This window comes from Rhinopithecus bieti, unplaced genomic scaffold (genome assembly GCF_001698545.2).
Source record: "Rhinopithecus bieti isolate Rb0 unplaced genomic scaffold, ASM169854v2 scaffold_15834, whole genome shotgun sequence".
Taxonomy (NCBI): Eukaryota; Metazoa; Chordata; class Mammalia; order Primates; family Cercopithecidae; genus Rhinopithecus; species Rhinopithecus bieti.
Genome location: NW_016808980.1, coordinates 996961 through 1010845, shown reverse-complemented (window position 1 = coordinate 1010845; position 13885 = coordinate 996961). Strand labels below are relative to the sequence as shown.

The following is a 13885-nucleotide window of genomic DNA, read 5'->3' as shown; positions in this document are numbered from 1 at the left end:
GTTTTTTGTATTTTTTTAGTAGAGACGGGGTTTCACCGTGTTAGCCAGGATGGTCTCGATCTCCTGACCTCGTGATCCGCCCGTCTCGGCCTCCCAAAGTGCTGGGATTACAGGCTTGAGCCACCGCGCCCGGCCCAGGGTATTATTTCTAAGAAGGAGCGGGAATGGATGTGGGCAGCCAGAAGCAGATATCCACTTGCCTGTGTCTCACATGGATAACAACGATGTTTCCAAACAAAACGTGGGGAAAAGAGGAAGTCTGGGGACAGCTGTGCCATAGCCCGGACAGGCAACATCTGGTTCTGGTCAGCCCCTCCAGGACACCCCCCACCCCCAGAGAAGGAAGCCTTCCTGTCCACACTCCTGTCCCTTGTCAGGAGGTGGACACACTGAGGGTGTTGGCCTAGAGCCTGCAACACGGCCAGAGCACTGCCTGGGGCGCTTCCTGCTGGGTAGGAAGCCCTGCTGGGGGTGAGGAGATGTGCTCAGTGACCAGGTCGGGGGGCAGATGATTCTGCTGGGCACACACAGCCTCTCAGGAGCCCCCGACATCCTTACTACATGGCCATCCCTGCTTGCCTCTGAGGCTCTTCTCGCAGCCTGGTACACTCTCTGAGGCCCCCTGGTCCCTCTACCAGGCTATGGCCTGGGTTTCTTTTAAATTCCTGTGGGCTCAAAGCCCACTTCTTAGCAGCCCACATATTCAGTCAAATCATTAAAATACATCTGTGATAGAGGATTTTTAGGGCAGTGAAACTTCCCTGTCTGGTAACTACAATGGTGGATCCACGTCATTACACATTTGCCCAGGCCCACAGAAGGTACACCAAGAGTGAACCCTAACGCAAACTATTGACTTTGGGTGATAATGGAGTGTCAATGTAGGTTTATCAATTAACACATGTACCACTCGGAGGCCAGGCGCAGTGGCTCACGCCTGTAATCCCAGCACTTTGGGAGGCTGAAGTGGGAGGTTTGCTTGAGCCCAGGAGTTCAAGACCAGCCTGGGCAATATAGTGAGACCCCATCTGTACAAAAAATAAATTAGCCAGGCATGGTGGTGTGTGCCTGTAATCAGAGCTACTTGGGAGGCTGAGGTAGGAGGATTGTTTGAGCCTAAGAGGTTGAGGCTACAGTGAGCCATGATGGTGCCACTGCATTCCAGCCAGGGAGACAAATAGAGAGACCCTGTCACAAAAAAAAAAAAAAAAAAAGTTTTTTTAAAAAAAGCAAGTCTGGGCTGGGCGCAGTGGCTCACGCCTGTAATCCCAGCACTTTGGGAGGCCAAGACGGTTGGATCACCTGAGGTCAGGAGTTCGAGACTAGCCTGACCAATATGGTGAAAACTCATCTCTACTAAAAATACAAAAAATTAACTGGTGTTGTGGTGCACATTTGTAATCCCAGCTACTTGAGAGGCTGAGGCAGGAGAATTGCTTGAATCCAAGAGGAAGAGGTTGTAGTGAGCCAAGATCACACCACTGCACTCCAACCAGGGCAAGAGAGTAAGACTCCACTCAAAAAAAGAAAAAAAAATACAAAAAATTAACTGAGTGTAGTGTCCCATGCCTGTAATCTGCCTGTAATCCCAGCTACTTGGGTGGCTGAGGTGGGAGAATCACCCGAGCCTGAGAGTTCAAGGCTGCGGTGAGCCATGATCACACCACTGCACTCCAGCCTAGACGAAAGAATGAGACCCTATTAAAAAAAAAAAAAAAAAAAATGGTGTATGTCAAAGAACATGATCTAGAAAGTTAAAAGACAACCAACAGAATGGCAGAAAATATGTCATAAATCCTATATCTGATAAGGGATTAATAGCCATAATATATCAATAACTCTTACAGTTCAAGAAAAATACCAATAACTGAATTTGAAAAAAGGTAGAAGATTTGATTTTTTTGTTTGTTTTTGATATGGAGTTTCGCTCTTGCTGCCCAGGCTGGAGTGCAATGGCGTGGTCTCGGCTCACTTTGATCACTTGCCTCCCACGATCAAATGATTCTCCTGCCTCAGCCTCCCAAGTAGCTGGGATTACAGGCATGAGCCACCGCATCTGGCCAAGGCAAAGGATTTTAATAGATATTTCTCCAAAAAAGATATACGTGGCTGGGCAAGGTGGTGCATGCCTGTAATCCCAGCACTTTGGGAGGCCGAGGCAGGTGTATCACCTGAGGTCAGGAGTTCACAACCAGCCTGACTAACATGGTGAAACTCTTGTCTCTACAAAAAAATTAGCCAGGCCTGATGGTGCATGCCTGTAATTCTAGCTACCGAAAAAAAAAGGGCAGTTCTGACATGTGCTACAACATGGATGAACCTTGAAAACATTATGCTAAGTGAAAGAAGCCTGACACAAAAGGCTTCATATAATTATATGATCCTATTATATTGAAATGTCCAGTAGAAGCAAGTCCTTAGAAGTAGAAAGTAGATTAATGGTTACTAGGAGCTGGGGAAAGAGGGAAGTGAGGGAGTAGCTGCTAATGGATATGAGGTTTCTTTTGGGTGTACTGAAAATGTTCTGGAACTAGATAGTCATGATGATTACACAACTGTGTGAATATACTAAAAACCACGGAATTTAATAGGGTTCACTTTATACTTTAAAAGGTATGAAATTTATATCTCTTGGCTGGGCATGGTGGCTCATGCCTGTAATCCCAGCACTTTGGGAGGCCAAGGCAGGCAGATCACAAGGTCAGGAGTTCGACACTAGCCTGGCCAACATGGTGAAACCCCATCACTACTAAAAATACCAAAATTAGCCAGGCATCGCGGGCACCTGTAATTTCACCTACTCGGGAAGCTGAGGCAGGAGAATTGCTTGAAACCAGAAGGCAAAGGTTGCAGTGAGCCGAGATCACACCACTGCACTCCAACCTGGGTGATAGAGCTTGACACTCCATCTCAAAAAAAAAAAAAAAAAAAAGAAAAAAGTAAGTCAGATCATATCATCATGTCATTCTTCTACTCAAAACCCCACAGGGAAGGGACCTGCCAGTTCATTTTAAGTAACCGGCTCCCCCGTGCCCTTTAGGTCTTGGATCCAATGTCATCTTCTTAAACAGGACTTCCCTAACCTTCACCCCCACCTCCCAAGAAAGCAGGGATTCTGCCATGTTCCCTGCTGTTTCCCTGGGTCAGGTTGATCCTTAATAAATGTGTTCAGTGAAAGAATGAAGGAATGAGTTATCTCAGGCAGTCTGTCCATCAACCATCCGGTGCTGGCCACTGTGAGGGTCTCTGGACACCAGCAGTAACCAGCCACCCTACCCTGTTTGGAGGCTGTGGGATGCGAGTAGAGAGCTTTAGAAGGTGTTTACCTGAAATCTGACAACCAGCCCCCACCAAAGCCACCAACCCCCACCCCCCTGCCCCAGCCTTAGGCTCCTGGGTTAAACAATCCAACTGTTGGATTAACTGTGCTGTTAATACATGGTGCAAAACCAGCCAGCTTCACCAGAATTCACCAGGACTTGGGTTGCAACCCGTCCCTGCCACCGAAAGGTAGCTTTTCCTTCCTGGGAGGAGGTGTGGGAAAGAAACAGAGGGAGCATAGGCCTGGTGGGGGACACTGGCTCTCTATGGCAAGAATACTCAGGAAACAGCCCTGGGGTGACTGGTAGTGCAGGAATCCAGGACTTAAACCCTCGGAGAAACTGGATTCTGGAAGGGGATCTTACCTCCCCTCTCTGCTCCCCCAGCACCTCTCAGGACTTTCCACAGCCTCTAGGGAGGCTCCTATGTGATCTCACTGTACGGAATTTTTTTCTTTTCTTTTTTTTTTTGAGACCGTGTCTCACTCTTGTCACCCAGGTTGGAATGCAATGGCACCATCTCGGCTCACTGCAACCTCCACCTCCCAGGTTCAAGTGATTCTCCTGCCTCAGCCTCCCAAGTAGCTGGGATAAGTAACCTGGCTAATTTTTGTATTTTTAGTAGAGACAAGGTTTCACCATGTTGACCAGGCTGGTCTCAAACTCCTGGCCTCAGGTGATCCACCGGTCTCGGCCTCCCAAAGTGCTGGGATTACAGGCGTGAGCCACCGCATCCAGCCTTTATGGAATTTCTACGAGCAATTATTGCATACTTTGTTGTCGGTTAGACCTGGGGTAAATCCCTGCTGCTGTCATTTATCTGCTGAAGTATTAAACGCATCTGGCTGAGCCTTAATTCATTCATCAGGCATTTATTGAGCTTCTACCATGTGCCAGCCCCAATCTTGGCACGGGGGCTCTGCTGTGAACAAAGCTGTTCTCTGCCCTCAGGAGCTTGCTCTCTGATAGGAGAGACAGGGACTGCAAGCTCAATCCCCACCACAAGCGCTGTGAAGACAAAACAGGGTGATGTCACAGTGACTGGAGGAGGGGGCACCTTTGAGCAGGGTGGTGGTGGTGGGGCTCTCTGAGGAGGCAATACCGTTGGTGTTTAAGAGTCAAATAAATGTTGCTCGTCTAGCTCTTGGTCCAGCGCCTGACAGTTATTAAGCGCTCAGCAAATCTCATAGTGACCCTAGCTGTCATTTTCATTAGTTGACTGTCCTCTCCACGGGAGAACATGAGCTGGGGAAGATGCGGGACAGGCTCGAGGTTTCTCCTCTTTGGGCGCACAGCACAGGGCTAGCACAGAGCTGGCACACAGCTGATGAACACACGGCCCCCGAAACCTCTGCACACAGTAGGGCTTGATAAACCAGCCTACTGTCCATCGGCCTCGCTAGGGAGCATTGTACAAAGCACCCGCCAAATGCTCCCTGGCTTCCGCCCCGGCCCGGCGCCCTCCCTTCGCGTTCCTTGCACACCGTGGGCGCTTAACGCTGCGGGGTCAAGAAGTGCCCATTTCTGGTCCCAGCCTCGGCCCACTGCAAGGGCCTGTGAACCGAAGCCTAGGTGGGCGGCGACGCGCCGCCAGCTCCGGGTGGGCTGGAGCCGGGAACCCGGCCGCGGCTGAGCGGGTCAGGCGGGCACGCGCCTCCGCCCCACGCTTCCGCGCCCAGCTGCATCCAGCTGCGGCCCATCCTCCGGCTCGCGGCGGTTGGCTGCGGCTCAGAGGCATCCGATTGGCCTGCGCGGCTCCAGCGCGAGCCCCGATTGGCTGTGACGCGTGGCCCGGCGAGCGACCCCGCGCCGGGCGCCGGCCGGCCCGGGCTGGCCGGGTCATTGGGCGCGCTGATCTCGGCCGCGGTCGCGGCCCTGGCCGCCGCCGCCGCTAGCAGAGCGCAGCGGGCCGGTCGGGTGAGTGGCCATGGCGGGCGCCGAGGATGGGCCGGGCCAGCAGCTGGAGCTGGACGAGGACGAGGCGTCCTGTTGCCGCTGGGGCGCGCAGCACGCTGGGGCCCGCGAGCTGGCTGCGCTCTACTCGCCAGGTAAGACCTCCGGGCCCCCCTCCAGGCCTGCGGTCACCAGCCCCCGCTGTGGACAGCGACCCCAGATTGGAGCCCCAACCTCGGGCCCAAATGCGGAACTCCAGCCTGGGTGTCTAACTTGCAAATAGCGCCCCTAAGTTCGGGGACACCACCCCAGCGTCCTTTCCAAACCCAAGCCAGAACCTTGGCCCCGGGGTTTCCTGGTTGCAAAGACACTCCCTGGTTCAAGAAACTACCATGAGCTTCCTGGGCGACAAATGGAGCTCCCATCGGACCCGCAGATACGGAATCCTAGCCCCGGGGCATTCTTGGTTGCGAAGAGTGCTCCTAGACTTAGAACCCCACCCCCTCATCCCTGCAGGACCCAGTCCAAGCCCAAAGCTGTCCTTCAGCTATAAGCACTGCCTTCAGGCCCCTAAAAGTCACACCTCATCCCAGGTTCCCCAGATCTGGAATCTACACCCTAGTGCCTCCTCTGTGCCCTAGCCCAGGCCCTGGGCTGCAGACAATGACCTCACTTCCCTAACCTGGGAATGTCAGCCCTTCTGCCCAGGGAACCCTAACTCAGGGGCTTCCAGCTGCACGGTACCCCCCACACCCTTCCCCCAAAACCCCATCCTAGTGATAGCTTTAGTGGCTACAGACCGATATCCTCTCCTCAACCCTCCAGTGGAGAGCATCAGTCCTTAACCCATATTCCTGGATCCCAGGCAGTGAAGGGACTGAACGTACCCCAGTGTAAGCTCCCCTGTACATAAGCCCCAACTCCAGCTCTTGCCCTTTCCTCACGTCCTTGTATTCGCCCCTTCCTTAGGACTTGGGACTGGAACCCCCATATTCCCCAGACCAGATCACAAGTTGGAGTTCACCTCTCCCTCTGCCCCTTTCCCTCCGGCCACGGTTTCTCCCTAGCTTCTTCCTGCTTTGCTCACTGTATATGCTCTAGCAAGCATGCTGGGGCACCCCCACCTTCTCTGACTCCTATGTTGAGCCTTAGGAGTTTTATTGTTTGGCTTCAGAAGGGCCCTGTGTCCCCAGGAGTTAAGGAAGCGCCTTTGAGAACTCCAGATTCAGGTTACTGGGAGGCACCTCTGCCTAGGTGTCACCATCGCATCGAGCTTTGTTTGTCAAACATTCTTCCTTTTGCTGTGGGGCAGCCACCAAGCACCACACGCAGCCCTTGCCTGGAGTGGGCTTGGGTCACTAGCACCTTAGCTTTCCACCCTCACTGGCCTGGGTTCCATGCTGTCTCTTCCTTAAAAGGCGGCATGGCCATGGGCCATTTGCGATTCCTCATTGGGTCCTAGACCACTCCATTCTCTGTATGTGATTTTTTTACTCCTGACTTGGGCACCTGGTCCATGCCGCTATGGTTTCTTCAGGCCTGTACCCAAGGCACCCAGCCTACGGACTTACAACCTCCTGCTCTTCTGGAGGTAGGCCAGGGTTAACATCCTGACTCTACTACTCAGCTGTATGACCTGGTCCAAGCCATTTTCCGTCTGTTTCCCCTTGGTTTCCTTGCAAGTTAAAGTTTATCTGCCCCTTTGTGTTAGGAAGTGGAAATGAGATCGTCCACTGTGGTGCAGCGCCTGACATTCAGTAGGCACTCCCTGTTGTTAACAGTAGTCTGACCTTTGCTGTGGGGGATCCACCTCACCTCTCTGGTCCTCAAACTCCCCACCTGGGAATTGGGGATAAGGATTCAAGGGCCTCTCTCTTTATTGTCCAGCTCTGCCTGCTCCTGTGAACCCTACCTACTTTCAGACAGCCCAAATCATTCCCAGGCATTCTGAGCCTCCCCAGGCATTGCTGTCTCCCCACCCCACCGTGATCAATTGCATATTTGTCCATTTCTGGTTTCCCCAAGTGGGCTTCACTCTCTGAAGAACAGCCATGCCTGAATCACAGTCTGCAGACAGCCTGGTGCCCCAAATCTGCAGTCAAGGCCTCTTATGTCCTCCAGACCTGGAGGTAGGGGAGGAGACTTGCCAAACTGGTTTCTCCAACTTCCTTTCCACTGGCCTCTCTGCTTCTATCCACTCACTGTGATCTTGGGGAAGTACTTGACCCCTCTGGGCCTGATAAAATGAGAGACCAGGCTCAATGCATATTGAACACCTATCTTCTAGCCCGTGTTCTAGGCTCTGGGGGCAGAGTGGTGAACAAGACAGAAAAAAATGGAGCTGGCTGGGCACGGTGGCTCACACCTATAATCCTAGCACTTTGGGAGGCCGAGTTGGGTGGATCACTTGAGGTCAGGAGTTCGAGACCAGCCTGGCCAACATGGAGAAACCCCAACTCTACTAAAAATACAGAAATTAGCTGGGCATGGTGGCAGGCCCCTGTAATCCCAGCTACTCGGGAGGCTGAAGCAGGATAATCTCTTGAACCCAGGAGGCGGAGGTTGCAGTGAGCCAAGACCGCGCCACTGCATTCCAGCCTGGATGACAGAGCGAGACTCTGTCTCAAAAAAAAGAAAAAGAAAAAAACAGAGCTGGCATTTTAGTAGATAGCCAGGCAATAAACTTGACAAATAACTGTCTCACATGCCCAGTGGTGGCAAGCGCTGTGGAGCAAATATATAGCAGGAGAGGGGGACCTGAAATGTTGGGGACGGGATGACATTTTAGGGAGGGGGCGTGAAGGCCTCCCTGAGCAGGTGACATTCGAAGGGAGGCCTGAAGGGAGGAAGGGCCGAGGGAGGGAGCCCTGAGGATATTTGAAGAAGGGTTGGTCCAGACCAGGGAAACAACAAATGCAAAGACCTTGAGGTGGGAGCTTGCCAGTCATATTTAGGGAACATGGAGGACACACGTAGGCTGGAGGGAAGAGTGGGAGAAGTTCCTGGGTTCTAGGAGCGGAATGTTTGAGATTACTGGGGCCGGAGGTGGTTTGGCACTGTGAAAGTTGACAGTCATAATCATAGCAATCAACATAGCCAAGTGATTGAGCCCTCACTGTGCTGGCATGTTCCTCAACTGCTCTCAGTGCATCCCTACTGCAACTGTGTGAGCTGTACCCTGATATTAACCCCATTCACAGAGGAGGAGGCTGCAACCCCTCCCAACCCCCACCCCATGCACACTCTTCTTAAAGCTCACCCTGATTGGGGTTAGGCCCACATCTGCCCTCGCCTGATGGGAAGGCCAGCAGGACAGGGACTGAACCTATTTGGTTTGCTTGAAGTGCTTGGCCCCTCACGAGCACCCAGTCCACTTTTGTCGGAACGTTTCCTGAGAATTAGAAAATGGGAGAGACTGCCTGAGGTCATAGGGCGGGGCACCGGGCAGCAGCAGGCCTAGGCCTGGAACCCGGGACTGGGCAGGGAGTGGATGCTCTAGGTCCTATGTTCTTACTCTTCACTATGGAAGTCAGCCAGCCAGGGGTGAATGTGTGGGAGGCGGGGGCGAGTATTCCAGATCATCAGAACAGCGTGTGTGCAGGGCAGGTGGCAGAGAATGGGCCTCTGTGTGTAGGGAACTGTGAGTAGTTGTACCAGAGCAGCATGGGGCTGAGGGAATGGTGACAGGTGCAGCAGGGAGGCAACCGCAGCCTGATTTTGCAGGCCCCAACTGGCCTAGAGGTTGAGCCCTGGTCCTGTGGGACCTGGGAGCCATGAAGGGTCCTGTTCTAAGCTTGAGTTTCGCAGCAGCAGCCCACCTCATGCCAGATGTCAGGATTTGTGAAGGGCCTGGCCAGCTTGGCAGGCCGGAGGGTAAGGCGGGTGTCCAACTTCCCAAAAGGTCCCAGCTGAAATCTGGCCGTGTGTGTGCTGCTTCTCAGGTGCCCCAGGTTTCAAGGGTGCCGCCTGAAGGGTCCTTGATCCACCTGTCCCCAACCCAGGCTAACTGTTGGTGCCCCCTGCCCTGGGGATTACAGAGGCTCTTGGCACCGGGGGAGGGGAAGGGTGGAGGGTGTCAGGAGTACTGGGTGAGAGTCCTGGCCTGTACTCCCGAAGCTGAGCCCAGGGGTTCACAGTCCCCCAGATGGGCCTTCTGTTTTTGGCTCATTTTGTCTGTTTCTCATCTTTGTTTCTTTCATTTTTTTGGTTTGTTTTTGAGACAAGGTTTTGCTCTGTTACCCAGGCTGGAGTGCGGTGGAGCGATTGTAGCTCACTGCAGCCCGAAACTTCTGAGCTCAAATTATCCTCCCACTTCGGTCTCCAGAGTGCCGAGATTGCAGGTGTAAGCCACCACGCCCAGCTAATTTTATTTTATTTTGTAGAGACAGGATCTGGTTGTGTTGCCCAGGCTGGTCTCCAACTCCTGGCCTCAAGTGATCCTCCTACCTTGGCCTCCTAAAGCACTGGGATTACAGGCATGAGCCGCACACTCAGCCTGTTTCTCATCTTCCCGTGGCTCTGATTCCTTATTTGTCTCTCATCTCATATTTGTCCCTCTGTCCATCTCTCATTCCCGCCTTCTCTTTACCTCTTGTACCCCATCTCCCTGAGGCTGAGGGTCTGCTGGAGGCCAGGGGCCCTCCGAAGTTCAGCTTATTTGGGGCTTGTCTCTACCTGGAACCAGAAGAGTTGGTCCCGCCCAGCCTTTTACTGCAGCCTGTCACTTGGAAAGCAGGATGACAAAGGCATGATCCCAGCCCTCCCCTGCTCTTCCTAGCTCTCCATACCTACCACACGAGGCCAGCCCTTCCTCTGGCCAACAAGTGGCCACTACTATTGGCTCAGATCTTCAACCCCTGCCAAGCCAGGGGCTGGCTCTAGAAGCAGGACGTCAGCACTACAGCCCCAGGACAGCCCAGGCCTCCTGTGTCCTGAGCAGCCACACTCCCCGACCCCGCTTCAGTCTGCCCATCTGTTAAGTGACACAGTTTAGGCCAGTTGATCCCACAGGCCCTACCAGGCTGATGGTCCATGCTGTGACTTTGGCAACCCTCAAGTGACTTTGGACAAATGCCTTCACCTCTCCAGGCCCAGCTTCTCTCTCTGAAGGATGGGACAGAGGGTCCCTAGCCCCAGGAGGTGATGAGGGGTGCTGAGGTCACCTTAGCCCTGTACCTGGCATGTTCTAGTTCCTCAGTGAAAGCTACTTAGGTTGTGTATGTTTTTACCTCCCCTCCCAGAGATGGAATCTCGCTCTGTCACCCAGGCTGGAGTGCAGTGGTGCAATCTTGGCTCACTGCAACCTCTGCCTCTGGGGTTCATGCGATTCTCCTGCCTCAGCCTCCAGAGTAGCTAGGATTACAGGTGCACACCACCACGCCTGGGTAATTTTTGTATTCTTAGTCAAGACGGGGTTTCACCATGTTCATGTTAGCTGATCTCTAACTCTTGACCTCATGATCTGCCCGCCTCAGCCTCCCAAAGTGCTGGGATTACAGGCATGAGCCACCACACCTGGCCATTGTGTATGCATTTTTTATGGATCAGAATTAAGGTATTTGGTATGCAGAAGGATCCAGCTTCCAGAGGCCAAAGAGAGATGGAGTTTAGATGGAAAAATATTCAGATTTCAAGGACGTTCTCCATGGCGTGGGGAGACAGCTGGATCATCTTTGGTTTCAGGACAGCCCTTAACATCCAGGCTAACATGTCTCCTTGATGAGTCTGGGATCCAAACCCAGCTCTGAACCTCAGTTTCCTTGTCTAGGAAATGAGATCACTCAGTTCCTTCCTTGAGGGCCTGATACTTGAATGAGAGACTGTGCCTCGGGCTCAAAAACTCAGTTGACTACAGGGGCCCAGCCAGGGCCACCACCAAATCTGGCCACCCAGTGTGAGACCCCAGGGAAGGGAGAGGACCAGGGTGAACCTGGAGCTCATATCCCATCGGATGGGGGCAGCTATTACTGTTCAGGCCTAGAGTGGCCAGAACCCTGTGTTATTGAGGGAAGCAGGAAACTAGGAATTTTACATGATTTTCAAATTTAGTTCACTTTTTAAAACTGAGGGCAAAATGTCAGAGGGAGCCAGTTTGCAACGTCTCCGATATGGGCCACACCCCAGCACATGACAGGCTTCAGTGGGTGTCAGCCATTGTTAGGGTAACTTATTTGATTGTGTTGCAGTTGGCTCTGCCCACTTCCTGTCCCAGTGTGCTGTGGGGCAGGCGGGTAGGTCCATCGGGAGGGTTCACTTGTTCTTTCCTTCTCACCGCCTCTCCATGTCCTCCCACCTCAGCCGCTCGGGGCTTTCTGCTTCTGAGCCCTGGGCCTTGGCTACAAACAAGAACCAGAAAGGGGAAGGCCCTGCTGGGCCTGATCATAGTGATCCCCAGGCTGGGGCAGCTGCCGGGCAGTGGGGGTGCTGTGTGGCTTAAGGGAAACAGCCCTTGCCTGAGAATTGGGAAACCAGGAGATCTAGGCCCCTGTGACCTCTGATATGTGACCTCTGTTGAGGTCCTTTGCCTTCTTGGGCTTCAGTGTCCTCTTCTGTACAAAAGGGACCAAAGGGATGTAACCCTGGTGTCTTCCCTTCCCCTTCTGAGCCTTGGTCTTTTCATGGGCCAGGGGAGGGCAGCTGTCCTGATTCTGGTTCGGGGTAGGTCAGGAGCAGCTTGCTGTTGTGTGACCTGGACGAGGCCCTCTCCCTCCCTGAGCCTCAGTTTACCTATCATGACAAATGGGGAACCCAGTACTTCCTTCCCAAGGTATGTCGGTAAGTGGCACCCAGACACAAAGCTGTGGAGTTGTTCGTTAGGATTGTGGTTGGGAATTTCATTCCCAAATGCTCATTCTGCAAGCATTTACTGAGTGTCAGGGCCCTGGTGAGTGAGCCAGACGTGGTTCTGGGCCTCCCGACTTCACATTTAGGTAGGGGAAGACAAACGTAGACAAGGACACAGGCATGAGCGATGGGCCTCGTGTTGGGGGAGTGTGGGGTCAGAGGACGCATCATGGATGGCTTCCTGGAGATGGAGGTTTCCAGGGTGAGATCGGCAGGAGCAGTGTCAAGTGCACAGGGAGTGAAGGGAACAGCATGCACAGAGCCCTAAAAAGAAGAGAGGATGGACGCGGGAGGAGCCCTTCTCACCTGCTCTGGCCCTGACCCCTTCACAGGGACCTGCCTGGCCTCGCTGCTTAAGGGGGCCTGGACTCCTGACCCAGAATGTCATCAAGGTGATAAGGTGATGGGGAATAGAGGGAGGGACCAGGGGCAGCAGGAACAAGATGGAGCGGGGCGAGAGCAGGATCTTAGGAGCCAGACCTCTGGCCATGGAATTCTGGTCTCTGCTGACTAGTTGGGTGGCTTTGGGCTACTTCCTTGACCACTCTAGTGGTCAGTTTTCTCATCTGCAAAAGGACATCACTTCAGCAGGCGCCTGACATGTAGTAACTTGTCAGTATATTTTAAACACCCATGATCAAATTATTGTCATTAAAGGTCTTCTCTGCCTTATGGAGCAGCTGCCTGGGGTATACCCTAGTCACATGTTCTGTGTCACCTACATGGTGTTTTTATTACCTTTAATTTTTTTTTTTTTTTTTCAAGATGGAGTCTCACAGTGTCGCCCAGGCTGGAATGCAGTGGCACAATCTCGGCTCACTGCAAGCTCCACCTCCCAGGTTCATGCCATTCTCCTGCGTCAGCCTCCCCAGTAGCTGGGACTACAGGCGCCCGCCACCATGCCCAGCTAATTTTTTTGTATTTTTGGTAGAGATAGTGTTTCACTGTGTTAACCAGGATGGTTTCCATCTCCTGACCTCGTGATCTGCCCACCTCGGCCTCCCAAAGTGTTGGGATTACAGGCGCGAGCCACCGTGCCTGGCCTTTTTTTTTTTTTTTTTGAGATAGAGTTTCGCTCTTGTCACCCAGGCTGGAGTGCAGTGGCGTGATCTCAGCTCACTGTAACCTCCGCCTCCTGGGTTCAAGCAATTCTCCTGCCTCAGCCTCCCGAGTAGCTGGGACTCCAGGTGCCTGCCACCACATCTGGCTAGTTTTTGTATTTTTAGTAGAGACAGGGTTTTGCCACATTGGCCAGGCTGGTCTCAAACTCCTGACCTCAGGCGATCTGCCCGCCTCGGCCTCCCAAAGTGCTGGGATTACAGGCATGAAACACTGCGTCCAGCCATATTTCCTTTAATTTTTAAAATTTTTTGTTTTGTTTTGTTTTGTTTATTAATAGAGACAGGGTCTTGCTCTGTTGCCCAAGCTGGTCTTGAACTCCTGGGCTCAAGCAGTCCTCTGGCCTCAGCTTCCCAGAGTGGATTACAGGAGTACGCCACTGGGCCTAACCCCTTTTATTTATTTTATTTTTATTTTAGTTTTTATTTTTTGAGATGGAGTCTCACTCTGCTGCCCAGGCTGGAGTGCAGTGGTGCCATCTTAGCTCACTGCAGTCTCCGCCTCCCAGATTCAAGTGATTCTCCTGCTTTGGCCTCCCGAATAGTTGGGATTACAGGCACCCGCCACCATGCCCGGCTAATTTTTGTATTTTTTTTTTTTTTGAGATGGAGTCTCGCTCTGCCGCCCAGGCTGGAGTGCAATGGCCGGATCTCAGCTCACTGCAAGCCCCGCCTCCTGGGTTTACGCCATTCTCCTGCCTCAGCCTCCCA

The 13885-nt window shown here is 52.9% G+C and overlaps 1 protein-coding gene across 1 annotated transcript in view; it reads left to right on the top strand.

Moving 5' to 3' along the window:
- Positions 1-5085: 5085 nt before the first annotated feature.
- The window catches only part of PEDS1 (plasmanylethanolamine desaturase 1), a 29925-nt gene continuing 21125 nt past the window's right edge, over positions 5086-13885 (top strand). The window contains exon 1 of the mRNA XM_017888144.1: positions 5086-5368. Coding sequence (XP_017743633.1) covers positions 5248-5368 — 121 coding nt within the window. The 5' untranslated portion in view covers positions 5086-5247. The remainder of the gene's footprint in view (positions 5369-13885) is intronic.